This window comes from Solenopsis invicta, chromosome 1, assembly GCF_016802725.1.
Source record: "Solenopsis invicta isolate M01_SB chromosome 1, UNIL_Sinv_3.0, whole genome shotgun sequence".
NCBI lineage: Eukaryota > Metazoa > Arthropoda > Insecta > Hymenoptera > Formicidae > Solenopsis > Solenopsis invicta.
The window spans coordinates 19,019,227-19,036,215 of NC_052664.1; the positions used below are offsets into that span (position 1 = coordinate 19,019,227).

A 16,989-nucleotide genomic window follows, 5' to 3' on the forward strand; every position below is an offset into this window, starting at 1 on the left:
ATACAAAAAAAAGGTCTAGTTTGTTGTCAATTAAATTTGTTAATTAAAAATTAATTAAACCAATTCAATATTTAGTTGCACGAGTCGGATTAAATATTTTAGTTATTCAACAAATTTTTTCTTAATGTACAATCATATCGTAATGAGCAGTGCAAGAAGTTAGAAGATAAAGGATGCGTTGAACATTTTATGTCTTGTTGGTTCTTTTTTTTTTTACTTAAAAAAGAAATAAAAGCTGTCATTCATTCTGCCCACACAAGTAGGTTTCCGTCAATATAATTATGATCGATGAAATACTGATTTGTAGTTTAAACAAGATCAGGTCCGGTCGAGGTGTCAAACAAGTATTTTATCTTTTATCGACAGTTATTTACGGCTCAATTCATTTCATACCTTTGTAAACAACAAACTGCTGTATTCCTTATCATTTACAACGCATGTGCGATTATCACAGTCCGCTCTTTGAGAGTGTAATAACAAAGATGAACGCTGCAATTGCGAGAGTAGATCGAAGGCGCCGCGAGGATCACCAAGATCTCCGAGTGTGTGAAGCCAAGCTAATCAGTGTCCCGTAAGCTTACGTTCTGACGATTCTACCGCGAACACCGCAGCGCGAAGAGGAGTATATATCTTCGATCGCGCTTTCTTCTTATGTGACGGCGCTGTCATGGTCGAGCGCCAACGGTAACGACGCTCGAGGTTTCTTCATTTCTCGGGACGGTCGCGCGTCGTCAGGAGCATTTGTCAGGTGGTTTCTCGCGTTATAACAAGCCAAAAAAGAGAAAAATTCCATTAACTTTGATCTCAAAGAGATACCTATAGAATGAGTGGAACATAATTAACAAAGCAAGAGCGAAGAATTGCTAATGATGATAAAAGGTGGACAAGACATTTTATAATACTTTAGTTTATTCTTATATATAGCAAACTGTACATATAAAAAAGCAAAAAGGAATTGTTTTAAAATTACAAGCCTGTGCTTCAAAGCAAGTTTCTTCACTTTTCAAAATAATTGCGTGTCGTCAGAAACATTTTTCAGGTAGTTTCTCGCATTGTTAAAAGCCGGAAGAAAAGAGGAAAATTCTGTAGATTTTGATCTTGAAAAGGATTCGTATGAAATGAGTGGGAAAAAAAAAGCTGAAGAGCAAGATTACAGAATGGATAATGAGAAGCGAACACAGGGTGGGTTGGATTTTATCTCATTGTCAGTAATACTTTAATTCTGACTTTAATTTTTTTAGTTTTAGATAGTACATATAATATATACAAAAAAATTAACGAAAAGAATATTTCAATTAAAATCCTCCATTTTAAATTTGCAAAAGCGACGAATAACATAAAAAAATCAGAAAAATTTATATCACAACAGAGAACAAGGTAGAAGTTTAAAATAATAATATCGTTAGTGAAATAATAATTTTATTAAATACTTTTCTCATTTTATCTTTATATTAAATTGCGCGTTTACATTTATTTTTCACCCTGGCAAATAGTACGAGAAGTTGGGAGACGGAAGCATAAAAATGCGTGAAATATTTTATAAATATTGCAACAACATGACGTCAATTGAGATTAACATTTCTTTTTGTTTTCTTTTTTAAGTACAGAATTAAGCCACTCTGTATTTCACTGTTCGAGTATAGTAATTAATAGCCCTTGTGTAATAGCTAATGTACGTACACATTCATATTATTTATATACTGACGTGATGTTAGATAGGTCAACGGGTCTTTGCGTTTTCGTTGCTCGTGTTGATTAATCTCGGAAAAACGCGAAACTGAGTCCCCACACGTTCACGTACATGTTGAACGCACACGGTGCGCGAGAGACCGGTTTGAGATTATTATAGAAGAACAGGTTGTACACTGTCTGAACGAAACTTTGATATGTATATCACAAACAAGACTATTGCGATTCTCACTATCAAAATCATTCCATGATCTCTTTATTTCTGCGGATATTTTAAATGACTTAGGGTACTATTAAAATTGGTAATTTTTTAAGATTTATTTTATTTATTATTCCTTTAAAACTTGCATATTCTTTCAAGAATAATCGTGTGAAGTTTACGTCATTTTTGTTATTTTCCATTTACTAAATTATTTGAAATTTAATTCTGGGTAATGTCTTTTGAGAAATGAACCACTGCATTTTTAAATAAATACTCTATTTACGTGTAGTTAGGATGAATAATTTTATAGGCGAATAAACTTATTTCTGATGGTTCAAGAATAATATTGGCAATCTGCTATAACGCGGAGGGAAATCTGTCTTGCGTGATTATATTCTTTTGGCAACATTATTATTACGCAGAAAGGACGGTTTTGCTAAACAATCTTAAAATTGAGCTGGATGCAGATCTGAAAATACTTTTATCAGACCATCCAAATAATTATGTAAAATGCTCAAGCAGGATGTTAGAATGTCACAATTTTTTGCAACATTGCTCATTATGCTTGAACTTCCTTTCTAATTATTTTGATGATGTGACAAAATTATTTTCAGATTCGTATCTAGCTGAATTTGTAGACATCTCGGCAAAATCGTTCTTTCTAATCTTTGTAGATGCGTAGGCAAAACGTGGGAGACGGAATTGTGGGTCAAAATCTCTTCTTATTTTTAGATTAATACTATGATAATTTCAAAAGATGATGAGAAAGTCTTTAGAAATCTGGATTTATTAATATATTCAAGAAAGCATGAATGAAAGAATAAAAATCCATTGAAAATTTTAATGGTATATAGTAGGTATAAATGATAAACGAGTTGTAGTGCGACATTTCTTGATTTTTCTGTAATATAATTTATACGGATGTCTGGATTTTTACGAGAGAGATATCGGATAAACATGTTAAAATGTTAATTAGGAAATCCTTTTTCTCATTTAAATGACAGAAACGATTGACTGTGTGAATTGATTTATCAATCTGGTGTGGAAACCGGATAGTGAATGCGGTCAAGTTTAAAGGGCAGAAAATAAAATGCCCACTTTTAAATACATATATTTAGAGATATTTTATCCGAAAGTACATCCGCTGCATTGGCAATAATTTTCTTTTGTTATTTAAGTTTAATTTATGATTTATTAATTTACAAAATAATGAGAGTTAATTAAGAAAATTTTGCTTTCATAATTTTTTAATCTCTTAGTACTTCACTTTGTGGTGAATATTATAAAATGCGTTTTGACAGTAATTAGCATACTATGTTGATGAAATATATATTCTAAATATGTGCGAATTGCTTATTTAAGAGAAATTTCAATTAAAATCTGCAATAAAGTGACCAAGTGATCTAAGTAATTCAAGTAATAAAAAAATTGCATATTTGTTTAAAAAAAAATTTTTCAAAGTCACGTTCAAAAACATAATAGCATTACTGAAAATTTATAGTAAAATTTCATTGATAATGTTCATTAAAATTTTTTTATGGCATTTCCTTTTTACGCAATTTTAAGAGATGTAAAGCGGAACATCGTTGCTCTTATTTTCAAGCGTTGGCTAATGTTTTTTTTTTACTCGGCACTTTACGCAGCGGGCATTGCGGCGCCGTGGGAATCACGGTTGATCGTAGAATGAGTCTCAGGGCGAGCGGGAAAGTTTACTAGTTATGGTAATTCCGAAGGGTACGCCTCGCGAAGGAGGAGATCGACTCTCGTTGTCCGACAAAATCCGGAACACAAAGATATTTCTTGTTAAACCGTCGGGGTTTAGAAAGTACACTTACTTTCTTTGTTCCCTCAGAAGATCGTAACTTTCGTCGATTTCCGAAGACGCTGATCGCCTTACCGATCGATTTACTTTTTCATGCTTGCAAAGTATCACGAAGTGACTGTGAAATTACCGCGGCGCGGTGACTTGGCTAGCGTACAAAACGAAAAAGAAAAACGTAATCTTTTGGAGAAAATGAGGTCGCGATGAATAAACGACAAGAGTGTCGCGAGTGTCAGTTGCAATCGGAGTTTTCGAATTAATTTCGCTGACATCAGACTGATGTTACATGATCTTGATTTTCTCAGTACTTATATGATTATCCCTACCTCGCCTAATATCCTCTTGTAATATTTTTCGTGTTTCTTCTTTTTCCAGGTCGGCCTTGCAGACGTTGCATAAGGTGTCCGGTAAAGCACGCGAGCAAAACTATTTTCTAGGTGGACTGTCGCACGACTGGGTCAGCTACTATGAGCAACGGATCGAGAGCGATCGGTCGTGCCTCAACGAATGGCATGCCATGGACAATCTGGAGTCCAAGAGACCGCCGTCGCCGGACAGCGTACGCACCAAGTGAGTCCACTCTCCTTTATCGCGGTCTTCTCGAGAGCGATTGTATAGAAATACCGTTGGCAAAACGTCCAAATGCAATCCGAATGGGCTGTTTGATCTTCCCGCTCGGGGCATATTACGGACTGCATCCAGAAAGCCAGTGCTTCTAGGAAAATGCCCTCTCGCCGGCTGATATCGCAGATGTTCGATTTTAATGCTCCCGATACATATTACATGCCTCTCGAGCAAAATCGATTCGCGGAGTATATAAGACGACCCGAGAAACAGCTGGCCACCGCGAATTTAGCTTGGTATCGTGCCAGGGTTGGATGGTTTGTTGATGCGCCTTCCTTGGTTGTCTGCGCCACCGCCGCCGCCGCCGTTGCGCCGCGCCGTGTTGGGTCGCGCGCACAAGTGGAGCATAACTTCCTAGCCCCGTCCTTCAATTATTTCCAGTTTCTACGTCTGCCCTCCCTATCGAACTGAGCTGTAAACATTTTGAGGTATTGGGTCATTACGATCGTTGAATTCCAACATTGCGAAATCCTGGAATACACGTGGAAGACGGATGCGTCTGAAAACTCTCGCTACGTTCTAATTCGATTCCTTTGCGCTTACGAGGCGCATTTTACAATTTTGCATCGTAATATTGATATACTTATAAGTACAGTAATTATAAATTATATAAATTTGAATTTACTATTAGGAAAAATCAAGAAAACTGAAAAACTTGGAAATTCCAGGGAGTTCATTTTTTATCATCGAAGATATGGCTTTTTATAGGATTGTGTTGTTAGTCTGGGACATTTTTAGTATTTTGCTTTTTTAATTAAAATTTGATCTCTGACAAAATTATTCTTTTGATCAGTTTTTTCTTGATAATTGGATACTCGCAAACTCGATTAACAATAAATATGGCATAGTACGTTTACATACATTTTCGTATGATTTGCAAGTTTTTATTTTAAAAAATTAGTGACGATACGTTTTGTTTTGAATTGGCGTTATGTATTTAATCACGTTTCGAATTCTATACTTTTGATGAGCTGAATCTGTGTATTGCGGACAGATCGTTACCATATTTAATTCACATATTTTTTTTAATACTTTCTCCAATGTAATATGCAAAACACATGGTTTTTGTTCGTGATTGTATAATTAAAGAGATCTCATTAAAAAGTATAATAAAATAGGTTTATTTTAAAGTTGTATTAAAAAGTTCTCTATTATATCTGAAATTTTAGAAATAAAATTCCTGAAAATCCGGAAATTCTCAGTGAATTTTTTTTACAGAAATGGAATAAACATCCTGAAAAACAATATCCATCAGTTAAAAAATATTTTCGAACTTATATATGAATAAAGAAATGTATAGCAGTTGTTTTAATTATGGATGATAATTTATGGACGCATCTAATCGATTCGCTTGTCGCAAGATACTGAATATGGGTGTTTATGTAACGTAGGCCCAGGGAGAGAGAAGAGACCGAGCGCGTGATTCGATCGACGCTGAAGGAGATCATGATGTCAGTGGATCTTGATGAAGTTACTTCCAAATATATCAGAGGTCGACTTGAAGAAGATCTTGACATGGACCTCGGGGAATTCAAACCGTTTATTGATCAAGAAATGCTCACCATATTGGGCCAAATGGATGCACCAACCGAGATATTTGATCACGTTTATCTTGGGAGCGAGTGGAACGCTAGCAATCTAGAGGAACTCCAGAAAAATGGGTGCGTTTGATTGTATTACGAGATATTTCTGACGTATTTTTACGTTATGTAAATTTTATTGTTTGTAATTCTTAACTCTTCCGCGAGCTGATATTCGGCATATTTCCGATATTTTAATTATCCATAATTTCTAAAAAAAAAAACAATTAAAAATTAAAAATCAATTTGGAATTAAGTTTTTTTATTATTAGACCTAACATTTTTTTTCATTTTTAAATAAATATGTAAGAATTAATTATTTTTGAAAATAACTCTTTTATATTTAATGAGAAAAACCTTATACATATATTGTAATGTTGAAAATTTTACTGTGAAAAATGCATTTCTTTATCCTAGTATATTTAAGTGTAGCTATTAATACTAATCTACATTTTTTTTTGTACTTTCAGTGTAAGGCACATTTTGAATGTTACTCGGGAAATTGACAACTTCTTTCCGGGTATGTTCACGTATCTAAATGTACGTGTGTACGACGATGAGAAGACGGACTTGTTGAAGCATTGGGATAACACATTCAAGTATATCACTAAGGCCAAAACGGAGGGCTCTAAGGTGTTGGTGCATTGCAAGATGGGAGTGTCTCGTTCTGCTTCCGTAGTGATAGCTTACGCGATGAAGGCTTACAACTGGGATTTCTCCCAGGCGTGGAAACACGTCAAGGACAAGCGCAATTGCATCAAGCCTAACAACAGCTTCCTCCTGCAGCTGGAAACGTACCAGGGTATTCTGGACGCAATGAAGAACAAGGAGAAGCTCCAGAGATCCAAGTCCGACACGAATCTGAAATCTCCCACGTCCGCGAAGGATCAATCAAAAAAGGAAGAGAAATCGGATAACGTAGAGAATAATATGCGGGAGGTTTCAGGCTCGGAGTTGAAGAAAACTAGCCAGAGACCAAAAAGTTGGTCGCCGAATGTCAAAGTTGCAGAGAATATGTTACCTTCCGGTAAGTTGTTTTATTACTCTGTAAGAAAATATAAACAAATAAAATTTTATTTTTTATTTAAGTTAAAAAGTGTTTTAATATAAAATTTATTGTTGGTCGTTGGAGAAATGAGAAGTTTTGAGAAAGTATTTATATAATTGAGACAAAGAATAATATAATTCAATTAAAATAAGGGATATGTATTTTACTTTTGTGGAAACAGTTTTCATTGCTCATATTGTAATGTTTCAGTTCCTTTGTCGCAATCGTTGGAAAGTATCGATAAAGCAGGAAATACGGAAGTCACACGGGAGGATCTTCTTCGTGGCTCGAATCAAAAACCGGCAATAGAACAGGAGGCTCGTAATGTTCTAATGCCCTGCGACAACGGACAATCTTATAGTGTGTCGCAGAACAAAATAATGCACCTGCCTGCCCCAACCCCTGGCACACCTAGCGTAAAGAATAGAATTAGTAAGTTAGAAACTCAGGGACAGAAGAGGAAGGGCCTGGTACTCAATTTAACCAATCAGTTTGAAGCGGCTAGCAGTAAACCGTCATCGCCGGGATCCGATACGGACGTGAAATCTCTGCCCCAGAATTCGGTTGCGGAAGATAACGCAAAGCCAGTCGAGAACGGTCACTCGCACTGCGAGCAGTCGCAGGAAGCGCGAGATACCGCGACTTCCGTCTCGAGCGGTCCACCCGGGAAGGAAATTTGGGATCCCGGTGATGAACAGAGGGAGAGGCGAAAAGAGACGAACGAGGAGTCCACCGAGATCAACGATAATAGTGAATGTCTAGTCTGGACTGCGTCCGCGGGTGCAACGTGTGCTGATTCGTGTGATGACAATAAATCTAACAGAGGCGTGAGTGTGGAGAGTGAGTGTATCGCGAGTGTGACGACGGGTACGACGATTACGACGACGACAACGACAACGACGACGACGACAACGGTGGTGTCGTCATCGACGTGTCATGATGTTCTGGGAAAGAAAGCGAAGAAGGACGGCGATCCGTTCAGCACTCAGCTGGATCGAGTGTTCGATCGTGAGGAAAGGCGGGGCGAACCCGTCACTAGGGAATCTCCGAGTCGTCAAAGTTCCTGGAGTAGTTACGACAGTGCGGTGGTTCTCGACAACAATTCGATGCACAGTTCGTGGGCCACCTTACCGTCGAGAAACAGTTCCTGGGGCTCTTACGACATGCGGCCGTCCGAATTGCTCGGTTCCAGCGGTCTGTTCCCGTACGACAAGGAGGAGATTCCGTGGCATCCGGGCACGGTGAAGCGCACTAAACAGAAACTAGAGGAAGGCACGACCGCGGGCGAGGTGAAGCGCGTGTGTACGCAGAGCTCGACGACCGCGGATGACAAGAGCGACAGGCTAGCAGGCACTGAGGTAGATGCGGTTGCGGTCGAGACATATAATCCGATGTTGTTGCATCACATGCCATCGCCAACGCCGCGAAGAAGGGATTCGTCGCCCACTCAGGAACATAATCTTAAAGTAGAAACAAATAGAGACTCGCCAAGTCCGGTAGGCATCGATATCTCCCTTACATCCATGCGTCAAATCGGAAGATTATCCACGAGCGCTCCCGCGCCGTCCTCCCTGTCCTCCGAGTCTGATCTGCCACTGTCCCTGAGATCCTGCAGATCGGAAAGCGAGACGTCCAGTCCGTGTGTCGTCAATACTACCCAGTGCCCCTCTGTAAAACATCACAAGATGGTTTTGGAAAATCTCTGTAATAAGTCTGTGTTTAGCAAGCGCTGTCTCTCCGCGGACGACTCGCCGGAAGCGGAATGTCCGCGTAGCACATCTGGCATAGTCAAAAATCTGAAGAAGGAATTTGAGGCGAAATCGACAAAATTGGAGAGGAGTCCCGAGAATGCATGTGAGGGCGAAAACGCGTCTCTGACTACGCGTTCCAAGAGGGACGTAAAGATCAGAAGTTTACCCTCGTCGCCAGTGATCCCGCACAACGAGTCCAAGATCCAATCGTCGTCCAGCGTTGGCGAAACCAAAGACAACAAACATGGCAGGAGGAGCGAGGTAACGCCCCCGTCATCGCAGGATAACGTGGAGGATCTATCCGTTAGAGTGCTGGTTGGAAAATATGAGGTCGCCAGGCCGGAGTCCAGGAAGAGCTCGGACGTGCAATTGCGCGCGCACAAAGACAAGGATTGGGACGCTATGGAGGTGCATCCGCCGGCGAAATCGAAGATTGCACCCGAGTTCTCGAGAAGATCGGCGCCGATTATGATCAATAATCACTCCACGCCTTTGTTCAACGAAACGCCGGAAGCTCCCGGCAGACCGCCGGCGGTACCCTCTCCCAGCGTGGTCATGGCCAGCGTAGTAGCGAAGGCAGCTAGCAAGAAGCAACAGCAGCACGGCAGAACCCATCCACTTGCTAGGCTACAGGTCAGGCCTAGGCACAGCAGTCCCGTTTACAACACCATGTAACGTGGAGGCGACGCTCTTTTGTTTTCGCTCGCGAATTCTTAAGCGTAACGCGAGCGCAGCGCATCTAATTCGGAGAGTACTCACGCGAACACGTGGGTACGTCGCCGTGACGATGAAATCGTGTGATCTCTTTATGTTGGCGATGAAGATAAGATTGGGTTTTTGGAACCAAGATGGTCGCGCCTGTTGTTTTAAAAGTAGATCTTTTTCTTCGTCGTTTTCTTTTCTTTATCATTATCGCTGCAATCGCTCGTACAACTGTCGTCCTGAGAAGACGATCTTGTCATTTTGACGCGTATCTTATTATTTATAAGACGATAATCTCGCGTAAGCGTTCGGATCTTTTTACTGCGAAACAACGACAGGCGCTTTATGTTCCTTCTCGTCAACGTGTATCTTGGCTTGACGTTAGTTCAATTATTTTAAGCTGGAAATGCAACAATCACGAGGCTGCGCGTCGAGAAGGGGGTCAACGTAAATTCAGGAAAGGATAATTGCGTCGTTATCTTATGTCACTTCGTTGTAAGTTAGTGGGCTCGGAATCAAACGTGCGTCAAGCATGAAAAGCGATGTGATGTATCGCGTGAGTGACTTAATGCGAAGGGCGGCGCGAAACTTTCGTACCGCAAGAGAAAGAAGAAAAAAATAGAGGAACCGAGTGCTCAGTCAGGCTGTGAATGTAAGGTCTGAGCCTCGGACACACGCTGACCTTTCTTCTGCTTCGCTTTCTTGATCTTTTTTTTTCGTCGGATACGACGTTACCGCGTGAGACGATAAATCTCCGATCTTCGAAACGACTTTGTCGATTTTGTCGTAACGTGTAACGGAAAAAGTTATTATGTGACGAGACCTCGAGATAATGTAATATTAAGCCACACTATTAGTAATTTATAGGTGATAATGTGATGTAGAGTGATGTACAGTGTGCGAGAACACGATGTAGCGAAGTGTGTTTTCTGTTGAGCGACTGTTTTTCGGAAGCGTGAGTGCATACGGAAGGGGGTACCGAAATTCACGAGCTTCTAATCGTTTCCGAAACCCCGAAAGTGATTCTTCCCGATTTTTTTCATCAACGGCCATATTTTGCATGGAGCGTGAAAGTCAATGCAAAATTAGTCAGTCGAAGATAGTGACGTTGTGACAAGTGAATTAGATTTCTCTTAAATTATAAGATAATAATTTAGTATTGTATGTATAATGTCTCTTACCCAAAAATGTGTGATAGATGCCGTAACAACAATTTCGATTTTAATGAATCGGATTTTATTAGATTTTATCGAGCTTGAGACCTGCCGCCTCACGTTTAGGATATACAATTATACGGATTGTATCTCTACTACTTTGTGATCCAGGAGACCCTCTCTTAGGCTGAAACGACCGTTCTCGCGAATTAGGTACCTCTTTTACTCATTAATTGTTATTAACTTGCTCTTTGTACTCCTACTACTATAGATTGTCTTTATCTCGATTAATTCAGATCGGTTGATCGTGTAACGCTTTTCAACGGCTGACGATGCAGCGATGATAGTGCATCATAAAGTCCTGCTATTGACTCTCGCATAGGTTGAGAAGACATGATGATGAGATAACGAGGAAAGATATGTTGATCCTCGTGGGTGCATGCGCGTACTTGTACTTCTCCATCGATCGACCTGAAGCACATTGTGTCTAAGTGTCAATATTTTTTTAAACACATATCACCGACTCATCATTAATTTTGTAAATCGCGCGCGTTCCCACCGCGTCGCGGGATTTAGTTAGACGAAAAACGAATGACACCCGATTTACCGCGCAAATTGACGACCAATTTTATACTCTGATGTACTCTGACGAATGCGACCGTTGCTAAGAGGCGCTTCGCGAGCGCGTCGCGATTATCGTGTATAAATATATTTTATTACAAACACGTTTCTCAACCAAATTAGGCTCGTTGATCGTTTAGATTGTAGATGCGGGCTGGAAAAATGTCCTGGAACATAGTAGTTTCCCGAATAGTCTGTTGGATCGCACCTAGAGATTAACTATTATCTACTTATACGGTTAAGTACAATTGGATGCGATTTAGGAGGAGAATCTGTTTTTTTTTCCTCTGCGATGTTTCGCAGCCGGAGGTGACTCGTCCCCTCTTTTATGTGCGAGAGTTGCGAGGAGTGACGTTTCAAAGTCTCGAATGTTTCCCAGCGTAAGTTTGGAGTATATTTGAATGCATAAGATATCCAGTGATTCCCGTGTGGAATCCGATGTGGATCGGATATCCGATCACCTAATCGCCGCGAAAGTATTACGAAACAGGACGTGTCGTCTACGGCGCGAGTACTGAGGAAAAAATAATTAAAAAAAAAAATTGCGATGCGCTTTCTGCTCTCTCACCGTGTTTGTGCGCGAGCAATCTTTTTCTACACCGTGTCGCTTGTCAACCGATGAATTTGCTCGTGTCAAGTAAGTTTATATTGTCACAAATCGATGTGCTCAGTTTTAGTGATTGTCCCTTGATCCCTCATACCCCGTTCCTTCAATCGCTCCAATCCGCCCCTTCGTCTCTTAAGTCTTGCTTAAGTGTGTGCGTTCGCTCGATACGAGAACTTGCTGTCATATGAGAAATGATGATAAAGCCGTACGTTGTTCTGTATAAATTTTGTACTATAGTTTGTATTAAATAAAATACATTGTTTATTGCTTGAGTGCACGTGTCATTGCTTTCGAGGAAGATTCTTATTGAAGATGAAGAAAATAATCAATTATTTAATTAGTATTTATTATCATCTTTCTTCCTCTTATCATTTTATTTTATCTTTAACAGTATGTTATGTATACTACATCATATTTTAATTTGTTATAGAAAACAATTAAACCATGTCAATCTAAAACGAACATTACATATTATACACAATATGAAATATCACTTTGCTATATAAATTTTTTTTAAAGAATCGCTATTTTACGATGATTATCAAAAAAATAGACTTATCAAAATCTTATAGCTATTTACAAACGTTATATTAACAATCATTAGCTAGTTATACTTTGGAAAGCACATGTGAAATAAATAATAATATATTTTTTTGCAAACTTTGAGACAGAATAATTATGGAAATTGCAAAATTATATACATTTGCGTAACAAACATGTGTATAGCATAAATCAATCAACTAGGCTGTGCGTCTATTTCAAAAATGGTTGTTCCAGCGCAAAACGCAATCTTTGGAAGAATCCGTTTACTATACTTCGATGCTAATGGGCCGACGTCCAAACTATACACACCTTTGAAGTATTTCATCATAGCTATAGTCTGCAGAAGTAAAGTATATATCGTTACACACAGTATCTTGATAAAAACGATTTTCAGTAAAAACAATTATTTTTTGAAGTAAATGTGTAAATGGATGAATATTTTACACTTTAAAGATCTAAAACTTTTCTGGATATTGATAAATTTTTTAATTAAATCAAAGTCAATTTTTGTAATTGTATTGAAATGTCTTTAATTCAAATATCAATAGTTGTTAAATTATAAGTAATTATTATAATTGGAATGTAAAAACTTATAACGAAAATTTTTTATAAATTATATTCCTAATTGAATTTGGCATAACATTTTTCAAAAATGTCAATGTGCTATTTCATATTATCTGTAAACAAAATTCGCCAAATATTATGTCCGACGCAATAAAGTTTTATAAATACTACGTTGTACAATCGAGTGTATTAATGACGACGTCTAGCGATCAATAATCAACACTCACAGGGACATTGTATAATATGCAACACGATTCTTTTGTTTTGTGCAAATAAAACGCCGGATGTAAAAGTATTAGTGCAACTGACTGTATAATACAATACAAGTACATAAAACACTGTCAGACTTACAGACTGAGATCGTAAATCAACAATTCTGATGAGATTAGTGTCGCAGCCACCGCATGCAATGTACATATTTGTTACGTATTTTCCAACGTACAATAAAGAGGAGTAACTGTCTGGCTCCAAACTGATGATCAATTTGCCGCTACTGTAGTCCCATAATTGTATAGGATTGTTCTTCTGCCAGGAACAAGTAAGGATCTGTTATTCAAAGGAATCTATAGTTAAAAAGCGTTATAAGATTTATATGATAACATCCTATTTATGAATTATCGTCGAAATTATATAATTATGGATACATGTACAGAAATAGATGTAAAAATATTACAGTTAATTGCTATAATTCTCTATTGCACTGCAATATACAATGTTACTAAGCTTCTGTGCTGTATGGGATACAGTATTCAGTAGAGAGTTCACTACAATTGTAAAATATAAGTTCATATATACCTCTTTTCCATTTCTACTGATATCTAGGCCATCCCCGCACATATGTACACCGGATATAAATCGAAGAGAATGAGCTTGTCTGATATCCCAGAATTGGATGGTGTCATCCCAGCCAGCGCTTATGATCTCATACGCAGATTTGGGGTTGAAGCAGGCGCTAAAGACTCTGGATTTATGACCATCCATGACGTCCGGCGAGTCACTGTGTTCGAAAATTATGAGACGTTTAAAATTCCAATTTTTATTACAATATTTTTCTCTTTCTAGAGATGAAACTTCTACCAGCTAGGAAATTTTTCTCGGAATAAATTACCTTGCGTGAAACACTCTTTCCTGTGTTTTTGTTTCTTCATCATATAAATATAAATTTGCATCGTCGCCAACAGTGACAAATTTCGGTAATTGTGGATGATAAGCCAAACCAAGCGTCTGCCGGCTTTCCCGTATCGTATAAAGGCATTGTGCAGTTGGATAATGCCAGCATTTAACGCAGCCATTGGCATCTGCGTAAATAATGTAAAATTATTGTTTTAACAAATAGGTACAAAAAGCTTCACAATTATATGATTTTAATTTTTAAACAATTTTTTCAAAAATATTACACTATGTTATTCAATGTTAAATTAATATTTTTTGTACAATTTTATGAGATTTGATATATATTATCAATATGTTAAAGGCGAGAATAAATAATTTAAAAATATTACTAATTATGTATTTGTCTTTCACAACGGGAATGAATAATGCAAAGAAATTGGCCACATCTCTCTAATAGCAGTCTTTTATTTGAAAATGACTTGAGATTACTTTCAGAATAAATGGAGATCTATTATATAATAATTATATATTTATCATATAATAAAATAAAAAGTAAAAATTATGAAATACTAACAAGTCGCTATCAGAGTACGAGTGATCGGGTGTGATCTGCGTACTGGTCGATGCTTTACAGCGGTCACCGGAGCCGGATTTTGCATTATCTCCGCGTCGCATAAAATATGCGTGTTTCTTCCTGAGCTAACTTTGTAAAGTTTTATATTCCCATCTGTCAGTCCTGCCGCCAAAAAGTCGTAAGTTTCCGTATAGCAGATGCAAAGTATCTCTTGATTAACTTCCCTGTAAACTGTTCACTTTGCAATTTATTTCATATATATAGCTGATTGTGAGTATAATATAAGCCTGTTTAAAATTTTATAAATTAAATTTTATAAAAAATTAAATTTCATTACGTATTTGCTTACGTCACAAAAGATTCTTAATTTAAGAACCATTAGTTATCATTTACAATATTTATTTCTCGAGATTTTTTCATTTTTCCTCAAGAAAAATTGAATTCATCAAAGAATTCGTGTATAAGAAACGCAGAACGAGTTTGATTAAAAATTTTGACTTTATGAACGAGAATTTTTTACAAGAAGATTGCTAATTAAAATGTCGCGTTTTTTAATATAAAAGAAATAACTATTTGTGTTTACAGTCACAAATGATTTCCTCTTATTGTTAATGTAGTGGACTCCAGACATTTTTAAGCTATGATACATGTATATCAATAAATAATTTTTGTATTAAAGTTAATTAAAAACATTTTCAAATTAATTTTTAATAAATTTTTAAAATAAATACTGCCTACAATTGATTGATAACACTGATATTGCCGATTAATTGATAACGCTCAATATCGGAAACAGTTTCCACTGATGCTGAGGGAATATATTCTTCATCAGTGACATCTGTTACTGAAGGTGTGGGTGCCACATCGATCTCGCTTTTTCTTTCGATGGAATCAATGGTAATTTGGGAAGATTGCTCATTATCGTTGTCCATCTAGCAATATAGAATCAATTGCCAATTAAAAACTGTGCTTTTTAAAATAGTACAAAATTATAATATAATAACAGAAATAAAAAAAACTTTATCTAACGAACAACTTGTGTTATTTTAAGAAATGTTGAATATAATTTAACACAAAATAACACAATCACATTATATTAGATTAACATTCGGGTATTTCTCTTAGGAAATAAATCAGAGATGAAAAATATAATAGAATGAATAAAGGTACAGAATGTACAAAAATATATAAATATCTACATACGTAAATAAAATTATTATTAAAAAGATATTGAAAAATAGTAACCTTTTTGGATCCTTTGGATAAAAGTAGAGTTTCTATTTGATATAAATTCAGAGTGTAGGGAGCTGTGTGCGTGTATGATACTCTTATGATAGAATTTTGTACTGCATTATATCCATAACGTTTTCATTTAACTTGGAAATTTGTCGACCATCGTTCAGACCGAAAAGTTGTTGTGGCGTATCAGAAAACTAGAATTTGGATTATGATTTTTGACATGTCAAAATTTCACAATGACGATCGCAGTGAATGCGATATTACCAGAATTCGCATTTGTTTTATTATCGCAATTATTGTTTGAAATCAAATAGATCGAAATACACAGAATGCGCTAAATATTCATCATTATTTTAAATTCCGATGGATTCATGTCTCTATATTATATTATTTTTTAATTCAAATGAATCGAATATACGAATGAAAATGAAATACAGCTAGTAATTCATCATGTTGAATTCGGAATAGTCGGATTTATTCATACCCATATTATATTATTTTTAAATTCAAACCGATTCGAAAAATCTGAAGCGTGAATTCGAAAATGTCGAAATGAATTCATTTGTATCCATTTCATTTTTGTTTGCTGAGTAAGCGTAAGACTGCGCAACACTGCGCAACACCGAGCGTCACAGGCTCAAGACGTGAGTACCTTTCTAAGGTCGCACACTTGTCCAAGCTCGACATGTTGGAAATCAGCCTTTGCGGGACGCGAGACGACGTATCTCCGTTGATCAGAGAATGGAAATCCCCCATCCGAGCTGTGGCTGTGAAACGCGCAGTATCCGCGGCCATTTGTAGAAGAAAAAAATCTAACCTACAATTCAGAAGATGTGCGTGTGTCATTGGGGGTGTTGCTCTGGCCCGCGTGCGACAATAACGAACCGTGCGATCGTCGTTCCCGACGACGCGTAAGCGTTCGGGCATCGCTCGGTGTGAGAGACGCGCTCGCTCTCGCGCGACAGCGACGGACGACGGCGAAATCGCAGAAGGCGACTGAAGGCGACCCACGACGCAGTGCCGAGACAACGCGTTTACCATTTTCCACGCGAGAGATTCGATGCGCGCGCGACGGTAACGTCGACGAGCCCCGCGCACGGGGTGTGCGTCCTGGAGACACGAGGAGACCCGACGGCGCTTTCCCCGTCTGACGTTT

General features: G+C 37.8%; 2 protein-coding genes and 1 long non-coding RNA gene across 10 annotated transcripts in view; 2 read left to right on the forward strand and 1 right to left on the reverse strand.

Moving 5' to 3' along the window:
- Positions 1-12,072, forward strand: part of LOC105201231 (protein phosphatase Slingshot homolog 2) — a 138,730-nt gene extending 126,658 nt beyond the window's left edge. For all 4 annotated transcript variants that reach the window (XM_026132856.2, XM_026132854.2, XM_026132857.2 and 1 more), the window contains 4 exons: positions 4,089-4,283; positions 5,729-5,998; positions 6,388-6,944; positions 7,176-12,072. In XM_026132856.2, coding sequence (XP_025988641.1) covers positions 4,089-4,283; positions 5,729-5,998; positions 6,388-6,944; positions 7,176-9,391 — 3,238 coding nt within the window. In that variant the 3' untranslated portion in view covers positions 9,392-12,072. The remainder of the gene's footprint in view (positions 1-4,088; positions 4,284-5,728; positions 5,999-6,387; positions 6,945-7,175) is intronic.
- Positions 11,469-16,912, reverse strand: LOC105201141 (uncharacterized WD repeat-containing protein alr2800). 5 transcript variants are annotated; one of them, XM_039459749.1, is made up of 8 exons: positions 16,719-16,912; positions 16,486-16,650; positions 15,333-15,526; positions 14,595-14,818; positions 14,016-14,205; positions 13,703-13,904; positions 13,259-13,432; positions 11,469-12,680 (listed from the first exon to the last, which is right to left on the reverse strand). In XM_039459749.1, the coding sequence occupies exons 1-8, from the start codon at positions 16,872-16,874 to the stop codon at positions 12,537-12,539; spliced, it is 1,449 nt and encodes a 482-aa protein (XP_039315683.1). In that variant the 5' UTR covers positions 16,875-16,912; the 3' UTR covers positions 11,469-12,536. The 5 variants fall into 5 exon arrangements, with proteins under 5 accessions (XP_039315683.1, XP_039315678.1, XP_025988643.1 ...); XM_039459744.1 differs by having other exon boundaries at positions 13,259-13,453; XM_026132858.2 differs by lacking the exon at positions 16,719-16,912 and adding an exon at positions 15,840-16,027 and having other exon boundaries at positions 13,259-13,453; positions 16,486-16,624.
- Positions 13,330-14,026, forward strand: LOC120356896. The gene is made up of 2 exons (XR_005574126.1): positions 13,330-13,445; positions 13,730-14,026. It is a non-coding gene; the product is annotated as an uncharacterized LOC120356896 (long non-coding RNA).
- Positions 16,913-16,989: the final 77 nt, after the last annotated feature.